At 45.6% G+C, this 16,028-nt stretch overlaps 1 protein-coding gene across 2 annotated transcripts in view; it reads left to right on the top strand.

Annotated features, from left to right (window-relative positions):
- LOC128331578 (G protein-activated inward rectifier potassium channel 1-like) overlaps positions 1-4,783 on the top strand; it is a 39,251-nt gene extending 34,468 nt beyond the window's left edge. Inside the window, exon 3 of one of the 2 annotated variants that reach the window (XM_053265152.1) lies at positions 4,033-4,783. In XM_053265152.1, coding sequence (XP_053121127.1) covers positions 4,033-4,637 — 605 coding nt within the window. In that variant the 3' untranslated portion in view covers positions 4,638-4,783. The remainder of the gene's footprint in view (positions 1-4,032) is intronic. The other variant, XM_053265153.1, reaches the window with a different exon arrangement.
- Positions 4,784-16,028: the final 11,245 nt, after the last annotated feature.

Genomic DNA, 16,028 nt, shown 5'->3' with positions numbered 1-16,028 from the left:
TGCTGTGCCCTTCCTCACCGGCAGCACTGGGGTTGCACAAAGGGGGCAGTTGTGCCAGGAGTGCTTCTGCAGATTCCCCCGTTGTCCCAGAGACATAATGCTGCCCTGGACGCCTGCCAGCCCTTTTTAACATTTGACTATCTGATAGGCAAGAGAGCAGGGCAAACAGCCCACCTGAGTGCCATGTGCCTGAGATCATTTTACTAGATTCCGAGCAAAAAATATTTGGGAACAGTATTTAAATTTTATTACATTGCGCCTTAGGAATATGAATCACTCAAGATTTATAGTATTCAGCAGACTTCTGCTTTATTGCACAGGCCCAGTTTTATCTTCATCAATAGAAAAAAATGCTGATGTGTTACGACTCACTAGAGTTGGGTGCTCAGCTTAGCTTGATTCTCTACATCAGGATCTATTTTTATCATGTGGCTTGCTCCATGGGTTAATACGAGAGGTCCTGTTATCACGGGTGGCCAGTGCAAGACTCTCCAGCTGTTGTTAGACTACAATATCCGTCATCCCCAACCATAAAAATGTGGAAGTGGGTGATGGGACGTGTAGTCCAACAACACCTGGAGAGTTACTGGCCACTTCTGTCCTTTTTGGTCATCTGCTCCTTGGAGGGCTTCCTAATTGTGGAATCAGACCATATGTTACTTTAAATCTCTGCGACGAAACAGTCTGCATGTTGTTTTTTACTTTGCAAAATGTCGTGTGGAGATGGGGCTTCTGGATCTGGACCATAGGTATAGGGGGCTTTGATCCTTTTGTCTTCACTGCCATTCCAATCCATATCACCCACTTCATGGCTGTTATTTGCCCTGGGAAGAAAACTCCCAGGGCAAAGAGCAACCACAGGAGTGATCTAGACTGGGAAAGTTGTGTGGGGCAAAGAGTCAAAGCCATCTCATCCCAATCCTAATCACCCCGCACCACATATGCTATTTTACAAGGTGGGGGAGTATACAAATGCATAACATATGCTTAAAATAACAAGTCATCCCTGCTTTCATTTTGTAAACAGCCAGGTTTCTAGCCCTTATGACATGTGAAGATGTGTTTGAAAATTTGTGCACTATGCCTGCTGAAATGTCAGAGGTGACAGGACAAGATTTCCAGTGATCAGGGACAAGGTTTCATTATTCTGCTTAGCTCTTTGTCCCTGCCCAAGGCTAGCCAAACCAGAATAAATTATGCAACATATCAACCATTGCAGAATACATGCAAAACCAGGGGGGAAATGCTCATGGGTTTAAACCGCCCTGAGCCATTTTGAACCGCCCTGAGCCATTTTGGAAGGGCGGTATACAAATCAAATCAAATCAAATCAAATCAAATAAATAAATAAATAAATAAATAAATATAATTTGCATAATTGATAGAGGTCACCAGACCTCACTTTTCTTGGTGCAAAATTAAGATTGCCTGTGTGCAGGGTTTTATGAGGTTTTTAATCACAGAGTGCACACAGCCTAGAAAATAGTTTCCCTTTTCTAGTAAAAATGGCCTTTGGGCAATTTCTGCAAGTAGTTTTAAGAATGTCGTTATCATTCCAATCCAGAGCGTTGTAGAAGCAGCAGCAGGCTGCTTGCACACTGCTGCATCAATGGAGAATGTGACAAAAGCACAAACTGTGCACAGATTTCCATGAGTACAACAGACTATTTGACTGGGGGGCTGCATAGGTTTATGTAGGTATTTCCAGATCACTGGATGTGGTCTCTCCTGAGCCTCATCCCCTTGACATACACTACTGTGTACCCAGTGCAGTAGATCCACACACAAAGTGCATTCACTAGAACTGGGTATTTGTTTTTAGAAAGAGAGAGAGAGTGTGTGCGTGTGTGTGTGTTTTAAAAAATACTATGAATATAGATAATACAGTGTGTAACATATTGATAGCTGTTTTCATTTCCAGTGCTGATCTCAAGAAATATTGATATTTAGTTCAAATGACCTCAGAGACATGCATTTTACTGTTCCTGTGAAAACACAGATAATAACACAGATCATCAATCATTCCATGTTATTTGTTGCCATAGGAAATGACAGGTGAACCTCATTATTTGCGGGGGTTCCGTTCTCACCTAAAGGCATGAATAACGAAACCTTACCCCTATGGGAATCTAGGGTTTTTGGTTTCTATACACACACAAAGGTGAAAAGGGGGGGTGGGGGATAAATAAGAGAAAATAAAGTACTCTGCCTTGCTCTCCAGGTCTCCATCAAGAGCCCACCCAACCCCCAATTCCTCCAATTTTCACAAAAAAATCATGGGAATTTTTTTATTATTATTATTTTAATTTAAGAGCCATAAAATGCCAGCTCAAAATGACATCACAAGTCATTTCCGGGTCATTTCTGGCCACCGTGAATAGGCAAATTTTAGCCTATTTTTAAACCACAGATAAAGAAACCGGGTCTCTAAGACCTTTCCATAGATGCATGAAACCACAGTTGTTGAAACAGCAGATAGTGAAAACCACCTGGGTAGCATCCAGGCTGTCCTCCTAAGTATGCTTTCTTTTGCATTAGGAGATAGCATTAACAGTGGCCCACATACCATACAAACCAACATGCTTACATGCAGTTGTGCAGCTGCAAGAACAGCACAAAACACAATTACATAAGGGTAAACTCATTGGAAATGATGAGATTACCTTTGTGTAAATGCATTTTGCACTATTCTTGCAGTTGAGTAACTGCATGTATGCAACATTGCAATGTGCACATTGCGTTGCATAGTATATGGTCTCTAAGAGCAAGAAAAAGAAGTATTTTGAACACATTGCACATAGGTCTAGATAACCTATTTGTACAGATGCAGGAAATCCTTCAATATAAAGCAAAGCTTTTGCATCTCAGGCTTCTTAGTTTATAATTATGTACTGTAAATTATATAATTATGTCACAGCCTACAGATAGACATATCAGATGGTATAAAATATGATAGATAGATAGATAGATAGATAGATAGATAGATAGATAGATAGATAGATAGATTTATGCATGGAGTAGAGAGAGTGGACAGAGAGAAATTTTTCTCCTCTATCACAACACTAAAACCAGGAGTCATCCCATGAAACTGAAAATTGGGAAATTTAGGACAGACAAAAGGAAGTACTTTTTAGCACAGTGCATAATTAATCTATGGAATTTTCTGCCAGGGGGTGTGGTGATGGCCACTAGCTTGGATGGCTTTAAAAGGGGCATAGACAAATTCATGGAGGACAGGTCTATCAGTTGCTACTAGTCTGGTGACTATAGGCCACCTCCAGCCTCAGAGGCAGGATACCACTAAATACCAGTTGCAGGGAAGCAACAGCAAGAGAGAGAGCATGTCCCCCACCCTTGTCTGTGGGCTACTCAGAGGCATCTGATTGGCCACTGTGTGAAGCAGGATGCTGGACTGGATAGGCCTTGGGCCTGATCCAGCAGGGCTGTTCTTATGTTCTTAAGTAGCTACATTGGTTATTATTTTTTAATATATGGGCAGGAAACAAATGTCCCAAATATATCAAATATCTAAACTGATTGAAATGTCACTTGTGAAAATGATGTCTGTCGGTGCATGAGTTTTGCTTCCCATGGAATATAGAAAGCTTTTGCTTCCCATGGAATATAGAAAGCCTAATGGCAAAGGACAAGCAAGAAGTCCAGTGGGTCTAGGAATGAGAATAAGTTGTGGATGAAAGGATGCGTGAATGTAAACAGCCACAACTCATCAGTAGTGACCCGCATTTCTTCTGCTAGATAAACTGCTTTGAGAATGTCTTTGTTGAAAGTGGTATATAAGTATTCTGAACAATGAACATATTAATCAGGATCTTGGAACAGGGATTAACAAGAAGGAGTGAGCCTGGTTACTTGGGAGACATGACGATAAAGAAGATACTCTGAAGGCCGAGGCAAGATTAGGAGAAGGGCTCTCAAACACAAGGAAGGGGGGGGGAAGGTAAATAGTACTTTCCCATGGCACCTTAAATTGAAAATCCAGCCCTGATCCTGCTATAACTTTGCTCTCTTTAGGAATGACGTGCCAAGCAAGGACCTCCTACACGGAAGATGAAGTCCTCTGGGGCCACAGGTTCCTTCCAGTGATGTCACTTGAAGATGGTTTTTTCCGAGTGGATTATTCCCAGTTTCATGCAACTTTTGAAGTTCCAACTCCCCCGTACAGCGTCAAAGAACAGGAGGAAAACCTAGCTCTTCCATCGCCTTTAAACACCCCTGTTGGGAGCAACAGAAGTAGAAGAGAAAAAATATCCTCACTCGAGTGTCTTGATATTTTTGAAGAGAAAAGTGGCCGGCTTCCCAGCAAATTCCAGAGACTTTGTTCTGGGAAGGAGGAGCTCCAGAGAGGCATCCTCAGTCTTTGCTCTAGCAACGTTGAGAAAGCATGCAGCACCGGCGACCTCCTGAAAATCCAGCAAATAAGCTCAGTCTGCAGCATAGAAGACGGGGGCGAAAAGATGAAGTTGGCGGTCTTCAAAACCAAATCAGAGTTATTGGCTCGGTCCACTGGAAACCTCGAACTCCAACAAAAACCTCCAGCCCCACACACCTTGGGAACAAGATTAGACGATAATTTGCCTGCCAAGCTACGGAAAATGAACTCTGGTCTTTTTTCCTAAAGAGCAGCCACAACCACCGGACATGGCTTCATTTTAAACTTCTGAATATCTCGGGTTACTACTGTGAAGATGCTGGGCCACGTTCATACTACTACTGTTAACCCAGTTTAAACTAGAATAAAAACCATAGCTTCACCCACAACAAATTGTAGTTCTGTGAGCGGGTTATAAAGTGGTGTGAGCAGGGAAAACCATCTCTAGCACAGTGCTCGTCACTGTAAGTCCCAGAGGCCCGTGGAGGCCTCATCAACCCTAAGAGCAGCTCCCTGACAAATTGTTTATTGGGTCTGTGTGAAGCAGGGTCATGACGAGGGGAGAGGGGGCCCTGTGTTCACCCCTCTCCCTGGCGGCCCCTTGGAGGGAGGGAGATAATGAAGAAAATAGGGAGGGGTGGATCTGGGGGGCCCTCAGAAACTGGGCGGCCCGGGTTCTTTGAACCCATCCGCTCAATTGTAGCTACACCCCTGCCCCAGAGGATCCAAGCCCAGATTTGATTTGATTTTTATTGTTACCTTTAAGGTGAGTCCAGGGCATGGGGCGGCCTTCGTCGCTGTCACTCTTGCCACTGGCCGCCGCCACTGCCCAGCGGGCGGAAAAGCCAGCCAGGAAGTGGTGCAAGTGCATCCACCGCCACTTCCCTGCTTGCTTTCCACACGCTGGCGGTGTGCCGTGTGGCTGCTCTGCTGCCGTCCTTGCAGCCGTGGTGGAGCGAGGCGAGGTGAGAGGTGAGGCAGGGGAGGACCCTTCCAAAACACTGGAGGGCCTGCACCCCCCCTGCCCCCCCCGAAGCATGCCACTGGTGTGAAGCTCTGGCCAAAGTGGAATACTCTGCCCAGTCTCCCTCCCTGGCATGACGGGGAGATGATCATTCCCACGGGCAGTGCTGCACTTTGCCCTTGTCTCGTGGCCAGCCCGACCTGGGCTATAGCTCTCCTCCGACCCAGGTTGGGCTGGTTGTGAGAACGACCTCATCGTAGATCGTGGCCCCATAGCTTGAATGAATTCTTCTAAAAGGACTCTGTTGTTTAAAGAAACCTTTTCCACTCACTCCTCCACCAGAGAACAAGCCGCAGAAGCCAGCGTAGCCAGGTACATCGGAGACTCCTCCAGCCTCCCCGGAGAGCCAGACAAACCCCTTAGAGCTTCCTTCCTGGCCAGGAACTGGGCTGAGTGAGACCATGTGTGCAGGGGTGGCGGAGGGTCCTCTCCCCTGCAGATTTCAGTTGGCCTCTCTCCCCACTCCAGTCTTTCCTGCCATATGGGCTTGGACAGGGAGAGAAAACTAGCCGGGAAAACAGATGGGAAGTTTTTGCCTAAGCCAAAAAGACAGTGTATTCTAAGAAGAATCTGGCTCATTTTCTGAATAAGTTTGAAAAGGTCAAGCAAGCTTCATTAACAAGGTAAATAGATTAACAGCATTAATTAATTACCTTAGCTCTTTAAGTATTTGATATATAGCAAATTCCTCCTAATAATATTCTTTGTCGTCCCTTTGCTCCCCCAAACTAGTTGCTCTGGGGCTGCTCCTGCCTTATGCACTTAAATAGCCAGGAGCTTTTTCACATAGCAGGCTTGAGTGCAGGTTTACCACTAGGCTTTACTGCGAGTTCAGATACTCTGATGCCAAAAAAAAAAATTGGGGCTAAGTTCCAATGTGGAAGGAAACCAGAGTTGCCGGAATTTCAGGTTTCACCCGGATTTTATGCATCTCACTCAGATTGCTTAACCCACCGAGATTTGCCTGGATGTCAGCTTTCATTAAATAATAATTTTAAAAAGCTAAGCTCTAGCCCTTGTAGAAGTGGAGTTATGGAGGAAAATGTGCAGTCACTATTCTGTGCAAAAATTATTTTCAAGCCAATTTACATAATATGCAAATTAGGCACCCGGACTTGGAAAGCCAGAATATGGCAACCCTGGGGGGGGGGGACCCAAATTGTGTATGAAGTGCTCTCTGAAATATCACACAGACTTCCGGGTAAATCTGGCCAATATGTGAACGCACACACTCACACCCTCCCAGTCGCGGTAAAGTCGCCGTCTGAAAAAGCTCCAGGCTTCCTTCCAGGACACATGGCAGGGCTTCCATATAGGCCTACGCCTGTGTTAGAGGTTCGACACTGGCCACGCCTTTCAAGAGCAGCCAGGACTAGAAGCAGGAGCCTACAGCCCGGCATGCTGCAGTCCCATGTGATCAGCCACCAGTACTACAGTTTGAATGTTGCAGAGCAGGGTTTCTTAACCTTGGGCCCCCAGATGTTGTTGGACTACAACTCCCATCATCCTCAGCCACAAAGGCCATGTCTGGGGATGGTGGGAGTTGTAGTCCAACAACATCTGGGGGCCCAAGGTTAAGAAACTCTGTTCCAGAGTAAAGGCTCCAAAGTGAGTCTGCCCACTTAGGTTCCCCACTGGCTCCTACTGAGCTGGAAGGATCATAAAGGCTCCTGAGGTAGGTTAGGACTTTGCCTGGGCAACCACACAGTATCCACTGGATCTGTTTCCCTGGCTCATGATTCTGGCTTCAGACACTGCGCTGCCTACAGTCCAGTGCTGGCAATATCTCCCTAGGCAGAATTCTGTGAACATAGTTCAAAATCTTCTATATATATAATACACTAAAGTCGTATGTGGCAAGCCCCACCCACACAGTGCTATTCCAATCAGAGGTAACAGAACAGAAGCACCGTGGTGATTGGGCACTGGGGATTCCATATGCAGATAGGGAAGAAGTAGGAGGTGAGTCAGCGAGGGAGCTGCGGGGAGGGGGTAAGTGAGCGAGCAGCAGGCAGGCAGGAGGCAAGTGAGCGAGCAGGAGGGGGCGGCTGGGGGTGTGTGTGGCTGACACTGAGCAATGAAGAAGGAGCTGTGGCGGGGGACAAGGAGAGCAACGAAGTCCTAGCGCATAGATGCTCCGTGTGGGTTCAGCTCGTATTTTCTAAAACATGAAAGGTTATAGCTCTATGGAGTTATGATACTACTTCTGAATGGTGTTCCAGAATGCCATGTGTCCCCTGTAACAAGGAATCCCAGCTGTCTGTGACTACAGTTCCCAGAATCCTCTGTCAAAGGCCATTGCAGCTGGGGATTCTGGAAGCTGTAGTCAAGAACATCTGGAAATCCCTGTTACAGGGACCACTGATTCCATTCCTAAGGGTGCTTGCTCAGTTTCAGGAGGGTGAAGCGTCTTACATCCAAGGAAATGCCACAACATTTTCGGCTTTTTAGTTTAGCGGGGGGGAAGGATAACTGGGGAGGGATATGATCGAGACTTATAAAATTAAACATGGTGTGGAGAAAGTGGTTAGAGAGACGTTCCCTCACACCTCACACAACCTGAGAACTAGGGGTCATTCCTGAAATTGATTGGAAGGAGATTCAGCAAGTAAGTGGTTTTTTTTCATACAGTATATAATTAATCTATGGAATTCACTACCACAAGAACCCTGTTCATCTGTTTTCAGATATCTGTATGCTTGTACATAGCAATAGCACTTACATTTATATACCACTCTATAGCTAGAAGGATGGAAGGCTGAGTCAACCTTGAGCCCCTTGGTCAGGATCGAACTTGTAACCTTCTGGTTACAGGGCGGCAGTTTTACCACTGCGCCACCAGGGGCTCTGTTCTGTGCGAATGACTGTACCTACATTCAGTTTAAAGGTGAACCTGGGTACAGGTCCCTCATATATATGGTAGAGTTGGAAAGTGTGCTGCTGTACTTGCATTCAACATAACATAACATGTGAATAACTGTACCTGTGTACAGAACTGTATTTGTGTACACAGTACAAAGTGCATGAGTGTTGCACATCACATATGGTTGGGACTAAGATGGGGTGGTGTAAAAGGGGATTTGATACATTCGTAGAGGTCAAGTCTATCAATGGCTACATGTTACTGCCAGGTTCAGAGATAGGATGCCGCTGAATGCCCGCTGAAGGAGAGCAACAGAGGGAGAGGGGGCATGCCTTCATCTCCTGCTTGTGAGCTTCCTGGGGCATCTGGTGGGCCACTGGAGGAATCAGGATGCTGGTATGTTCTTAAGGCTTCTGTTCTATTTTTCTCTCTTGAGACCCAAAGCAAATAATTTATCAAACAAATCATTACAACAAGAATCCAACAACAGAAAAATGCACAGCACACTGTCCAGAGTAAGCATCAGCCGCCAAGCAGTTAAGCAGCACTAAAACATTTCTGAAGAGACATGTCTTCACAGTGCCCCTAGAGGCATACTATATGGAAGCTTCTCTGGTCTCACTGAGAGATTGTTCCCAAGAACCAGTGCCACCACCAAGAAGGTCCTGCTTGTAGCAAATGTTCACTGAGCGTCAGCAAAGACAGGGACCCAAAGCAGAATCCAAAGTGATTACCTTAGCATATGGGGGAGCATAGCCCAGAAGGTACATAAGGGAGAAGGTGATTCTTCAGATACCCAGGTCCTAAGTCATTTTATACTTCATAGGTTTACGTAAAAGATAGTACATTTTATTTCGGTATGGCCCTGGAACAAAATGTTGCAGTATATCCCTGGTGTGCATGTGTTCCCTGTGCATGGTGACAGTTTTAGACACCTTTCCCCCTCAGAAACAGAAGGGGTTGTGAGTGTCTTGTGGGAATATTCTTCAAGCTGATAAATTTCCTCTTCTTTTTTGTTCACTGAATTTCATGTGCTCTGCCCACCTGCTTGTCTGTTAACTGCACTCTGAGCCTGTGAGCATTCTGCCCCGTTACACGGGGGTGTTTGTGGGAGGCAGTTGGCACCCTTAGAGGGTTCCTCCAAACCCACACACATTGTGAAACCAACATCTCTGTAGGTCACCCAAGTCTGCCAGTAGTACCTCCCAATTATCTACAGGCACTCTGGTTATCTGTCTATAAGAGTTATAACATTTCCTTCTCTTTCAGAAAGAGTATATAGATATTTACTGAAAGTTCAGGCTTCAGTGTACAGACTTCAGTGCCCAGAATAGTGAGAGGATAGCTGGTCTTGTGGTAGAAAGCATGACTTGCCCCCTTAGCTAAGCAGGCTCCACCATGGTTGCATATGAATGGGAGACTAGAAGTGTGAGCACTGTAAGATATTCCCCTTAGTGGATGGAGCCACTCTGGGAAGAGCACCAGAAGGTTCAAAGTTCCCTCTCTGGCATCTCCAAGATAGGGCTGAGAGAGATTCCTGCCTGCAACCTTGGAGAAGCCGCTGCCAATCTGTGTAGACAATACTGAGCTAGATGGACCAATGGTCTGACTCAGTACATGGCAGCTTCCCATGTTCCTATGTTGCTTTGGGATGGGTTGGGCTGTCAATCTAAATAAACAAACAAATAAACAACTCCCTCCAAGCCCTAAGGCTAAAGGTGATGAGAAAGTCAATTTAATTAAATTAAAAGTTAATTTAATTAAAGACCATCATTTAAAGGCCAATTGATTAATATTAGGGAGCAGATTGCAGCCAAACACACATCTGAGGCGTCTAATGAAGTGGAGTCTGACCCACAAAAGCTGCCTTCTGAGGCAATAAAATGGTTAGGGCTTCAGGGGCTGCAAGATGCTGTTGGTTTTTTTATGGGCAGAATTTGTTCTGTTTTGTTTTAGGAAAGAGCACATTAAAGACTTGTGCCTTTGTGAACATTTATGTATTTAATAATGGTAACACTAGTAAGACAGGGATGCATGAGCAAACAACTGGATCTTGCTTGCTTCCTTTAATACTGTAAATGATCTTTCTGCCACTGCACCTAAGGAGGCTTGCAATTTAGCATACACACACACAAAAGGCCAAACAACAAAATTCTCTCAGGTCATTAATAGTCCACCTAGTGGCGCAGCAGGGAAATGACTTGACTAGCAAGCCAGAGGTTGCCGGTTTGAATCCCCGCTGAAACACCTATAACGGGCAGAAGTTATATAGGAAGATGCTGAAAGGCATAATCTCGTACTGCGCGGGAGATGGCAATGGTAAAACCCTCCTGTATGCTTCCAAAGACAACCACAGGGCTCTGACACTGGGTCAACAGTGCAACTTTACTTTACTTTAAGGAGCTGATGGCATGAGCTCACTGGCCTGGGGTTTCCTCTCTTTCTCCTCAGGTCACACAGGTCTTTAAGAGTGAGACCCACTCTTCCTCCAAGGAGCCCAGAGCGGTGTACTACATCCTTACGTTTCTCCTCACAACAACCCTGTGAAGTAGGTTAGGCTGAGAGAGAAGTGACTGGCCCAGAGTCACCCAGCAAGTCTCATGGCTGAATGGGGATTTGAACTCGGGTCTCCCCGGTCCTAATCCAGCACTCTAACCACGACACCATGCTGGCTTCATGTTGAAGCCCCTGAACTGGGGTCCTTCTCTGGAAGGACCAACAACAACCCTCTGACGTAGGTTAGGCTGAGAGAGAAGTGACTGGTCCAGAGTTACCCAGCAAGTCTCATGGCTGAAAGGGGATTTGAACTTGGGTCTCCCTGGTCCTAGTCCAGCACTCTAAGCACCACACCACACTGGCTCCAGGGCCAGGCCTTTGGTGGTTCCAGAGCAAACACTGAAGTCTCAAAGTAACACCTTTTCTCCTAAGCTCAACCAGCTGCCTATCATGCAGAAGAAGTTGAGGGATGGGGGGGAGGTTGCTGTTGTTTCCCCTTAGGAGCTTCAAATTCCGCCTGGAGAATAAAGCTCCATCATACTTAAAGGAGAAGGTGGTTTCTCCACAGGAAAGAAAATAATGGGCATTACAATCCATTAGCCACCTAATGGGGCAGTGGGGAAATGACTTGCCTAGGAAGCCAGAGGTTGCCAGTTCGAATCCCCACTGGCATGTTTCCCAGACTATGGGAAACACTTATTTTGAGAAGCTGCGATATAGGAAGATGCTGAAAGGCATCATCTCATACGGCGTGGGAGGAGGCAATGGTAAACCCCTCCTGTATTCTACCAAAGAAAACCACAGGGCCCTGTGGTCACCAGGAGTTGACACTGACCCGACGGCACAACTTTACCTTTACAGTCCATTACATTGAGGAAGTAAGTCTCCTCAGACTTGATGGAAGAAATACTGGGATATTCTCAAATCTAAATCTTGGCTGAAGTTCATTCAGTCACCTGCCTGTGCAAGAAATCAGCCCTGCGCTACAGGGCTCATTCTGACAAATTCAAGAGGGGCAGTTGCTTTCGTCTGGTGCCGCAAAAATAACAAAAGAGTTTTGTGGCATCCTAAAGACTTAACAGGTTTATTATGACTTATGCCATGAAGGCTGATGTCACAATAAATCTGTTAGTCTTCAAGATGCCACAAAACTCTTTATTATGGGCCAAAGCGGCTATCTTCAGCCCACTGATCGAGCATCCCTTTATTGTAGACTCTCATTACAATATGCCTTATGCTTTCACTGGGGGCAAGAGAGGTAAGGTGCAGGCAAGCTTGCTACATATATAGGCCAATTTTTGTATAAAAGCCAAACCTCCCATTGGTTTGCGGAAAGAAAAGAGATGTCAGAGAAGAAATAGGCGGCGAGGTGTGCCCTCTAGCGAAAGACAGATGCAACTGCAGGAACGACATCTTACTGCACGTTAAGCAGAGGCAATACAATGTAAACATGAGCTGCGTGCGTTCTTCCTGAAGCTGACAGGAAATCAAGGTGAGGCAGTTGCCTCAGAGAGCAGTTTATTGGACCACCAGCAGGACAGCAAGATGCCCCTCCCACCATCACTCTCAGTGCCACTCTTTGGGATGGACCTGACCCTTGCAAACTTTGCAAAGCGCTCCAAATTGCTTGCAAAACCTGAAAGAAGCAAGAAGGGAGAAGAGGGGGATTGTGAGAAACTTTCTCTCCTCCCCAATCTCTCTCTGGGCCATTTTCAAAGGAGATTGGCCCTCACTAGGACGATGGGGCAAGGAAGCATCTTGCCCCTTTCCTCTTTCCCGTCTCTCCCCTCTCCCCACCCTTAGAGTATCCAGTCTGTAAGCCAGGCAGTAGTATTCCCTGCTTGCCAGGACCCAGTTTGGCTGTAAGTTCCAGAATGAGGGGCACAAGTTTGTGTGGGCTGGCTGGGGGGCTTGGAGGTGTATGAAGTGGTAATCAGGAGCCTGCGTATCATTGACGTATATGCAATTGAATTATATGCTAGTGGGACAGATGCTGTCTCTAAAGGGACCAACATTTCATCCCTGAAATGTGGGACATCCTGCATAATGAGGGACAGTTGTCAACTGTCTGGCCACAGTTACCCATGCCTTAGTCACGTCACGGCTGGATTACTGTAATGCGCTCTACGTGGGGCTGCCCTTGAAGAATATCTGGAAACTGTAGCTAATGCAAAATGCAGCAGCTAGGGTTTTATCTGGAGCTGCCCGGTGGGAGCACATCACACCCATTTTGAAAGAGCTGCACTGGCTACCAGTTTGTTTCCAGGTCCAATTCAAGGTGCTGGTTTTGACCTTTAAAACCCTTAACGGTTTGGGCCCGGGATACCTGAGGGACTGCCTGCTCACAAGGGTTACTGCCCGCTTGACGAGGTCATCTGAGGGGGCTCTGCTCTGGATGCTGACAATGAGGGAGGCTCGGCTGTCGTGCACTTGGGACAGGGCCTTCTCTGTTGCTGCCCCCAGACTCTGGAATGCTCTCCCGGTGGCTATTCGCTCCTCAGTCTCCATCACAGCTTTTAGAAAGAGTGTAACATCTTGGCTTTTTGCCCAGGCATTTATTTGATTCTCTGCTGCTGCTCTTTGTATTCTGTATTGCTTTTATGCTTTTGTTTTAAATTTTTAATCAGATTTGTTTAATATTTTTCACTTAATATTTTAATTGTGTCTTTTTTACCATCTTGTTTTTAAATTTTTGCTGTAAACCGCCTTGGGATTGTTTTAATGAAAGGCAGTATATAAATTTAACAATAAAATAAATAAACAAACAGACAGACAGACAGACAAACAAATAAACTCTAGGTGTGCAGGAGAACTTTAGGGCCTGGTGATAATGTGTAGTTTCCCTTTCAAGCTACTCACATTAAGCTTTTCTGCCATAGCCTCCTCTTTTTTCTTTCTGTGGCAGAGGATATGTATCATTACCTCCACTGCTCCACACTTTTTGGCTCAAACTTCACACTTACTCTTCGGGCCTTGTCCCTCTAGTTTTGAGGGACTTTCAGTCTCCCTGGATAAAGAATGTCCAAACCATCCTAGGTAAATGTGGCTTCTCAGAACAATTTGTGCGGACTCTAAGCCACGATGTAGCTAAAAAGATTTTCAAACAGAGGGTGTTAAATATAGAGAAGCAAAGAGACCTTAGTTTGATTGCTCCTAGGAATATTGGTGGCAGTTTTTTAAATTACCCAGTGCCTGCCGCTTATTTAACCCAACTGTCTACCTTAAGGTTGAGAAGAGTCTTTTCCCAGGCATGATTTAATGTTCTTCCCTCAGCTGTATTAGAGGGAAGATATAAAAGAGTCCCTCTAAGGAATCGCCTCTGCCCATGTGGTGCAGGTGCAGTTGAGTCAATAGCTCATGTTTTGCTTCACTGTTCCTTTTATAAATTAATTCGTTCCATTTGGATTGAGCCTTATATGGAAAAATGTTCTGGGCTTTCTGATGATTACCATGTTGCTTTCTTTCTAGCGGATCACCAAGAGGAGACTGCTTACAGAATTGCATGTTTTTGTGCCGTGGTGTGCAAAATAAGATGCTTGCAAACTGGTGTTTAAATTTATTTTATTTGGTTTTAGCTTTTTAATTGTGTACTTACTGTTCAGGTGCTGTTTTATTTGGTCATTGACCATAAATAAAAATAACGAAAAACTAACTAAACGAAAACTAAAATTATAAAAGACATCCTGGGTCTGGTTCCTTGAGTCTCCTCACACTAGGGATGTGCACGAACCGGTCTCATGCCTCCTTAGGGAAGTGCCGAACCGGCTCCGGCATCCGCAGCCGAACCGTTTTGGCAGGGTGGGGAGCGGTTCCCTTAAAAACCAGGTAAGCAGGTCCTTACCTGCTCCTGTGCCACCCCACCGCTTTCCAGGGTACAGCGTTCGCTCTACAAAAGGCTGCACACAGCTACGGGGTTGCTGTTGCAGCCTGCATGCTGACTCCTCACACAGGCTGCAGGGAGCAGTGCCACAGCCGTGTGTGGCCTTTTGTAGAGTAAGCGCTGTGCCCAGAAAAGTGGTGGAGCAGGTAAGGACCTGCTAACCAGCTTTTTAAGGGAACCGCTACCCACGGCGGCCCGAGCCCATTTGGGCTCATCCCTACCTCACACGTCCATAGGCAAGACTGAACAGACAACAGCCATCATGCTGCCTGATGTGGCCTCTGCACACTTCCATGTCAAGTAGTCAGCACAGTGCTGTTGCATGCGGCCTATGAAAACAACGTGGAGTTGCAAACCATGAAGCCAGCCCCAACCCCACTTTTAAGCACTGAGAGCATATGGTGGCAGTAGGTCCTAACGAGGTCATATATAGCAGCAAAAGACATTGAGGCCATTCACACAAGCAGAAGTTGTGGCCTACCCAGGTTTGGGAGTTGTGTGTCCTCTCAGTTTTCGGTTGTATGGGCGCAAATAACTAGGTAGGAGGAGGGAGAAGTGATTGTGTAGAAGCAAGGTCCACACACAATCACTTCTCCCTCCTCCTACCTAGTTGTTTGCACCCACACAACTGAAAATTGGGAACCTGGGTAGAACACAATTTTTGCTTGTGTGAATGACCTCCGAGACTTTGTCATGGTACACACAGCACACAATTATTTCAATTCCAGTCAGTTACTCTCAAGCTTACCTAACATAATCACATGACAATTCTCCAGCTTTATCATATTGTGATAGGGTGGAATATAACTCATATAGTAAAAGTTGATATGTGGGCAATGCAATGTGCATGTGAACTCCAGCTCTCAAAAAAAAAGACCCTTTATTGCGCAAAAGGAAAAACTAAACGTTGATATACAGACGTTTCGGTGCAACATACCATCCTCAGTTAAGCACACAGAAATAAGCACAGATTAAAACACCTCCTCTGTTCCCTAGCTGTTATATTCCTTAGACGTGATAACACTCTGTTCCATGACTGGCGGAGAGATCATGTGCAGGGGGCGGGGGATTCTTCACAGAGGCTAATAAACTTTATGGCATCGGCCAATGTCTTCCAAGCATTAATGTCAGGTCTCAATTTCCCTATAAATAATGCTTCCTTAATTTTACTTCTTTGTAGGTTCCTTCAGTTCCCAAAATAGATATTTTAGTAGGCACCATTTGGCCTTCATGCTTTATCCTCATATGCAATGACCAGGGTTTCATTCTCTGTGCACAATGCCTCATAAAAAGTAAATGCAAGTTACCAATCTATTGAGACTGGAAGAAAACCTACGGTGGGGGAAAAACCATATACGGTTTCATTGACAGGAAA

Source organism: Hemicordylus capensis, chromosome 6 (genome assembly GCF_027244095.1).
Source record: "Hemicordylus capensis ecotype Gifberg chromosome 6, rHemCap1.1.pri, whole genome shotgun sequence".
Taxonomy (NCBI): Eukaryota; Metazoa; Chordata; class Lepidosauria; order Squamata; family Cordylidae; genus Hemicordylus; species Hemicordylus capensis.
This window is presented reverse-complemented; position numbering and strand designations above follow the sequence as displayed.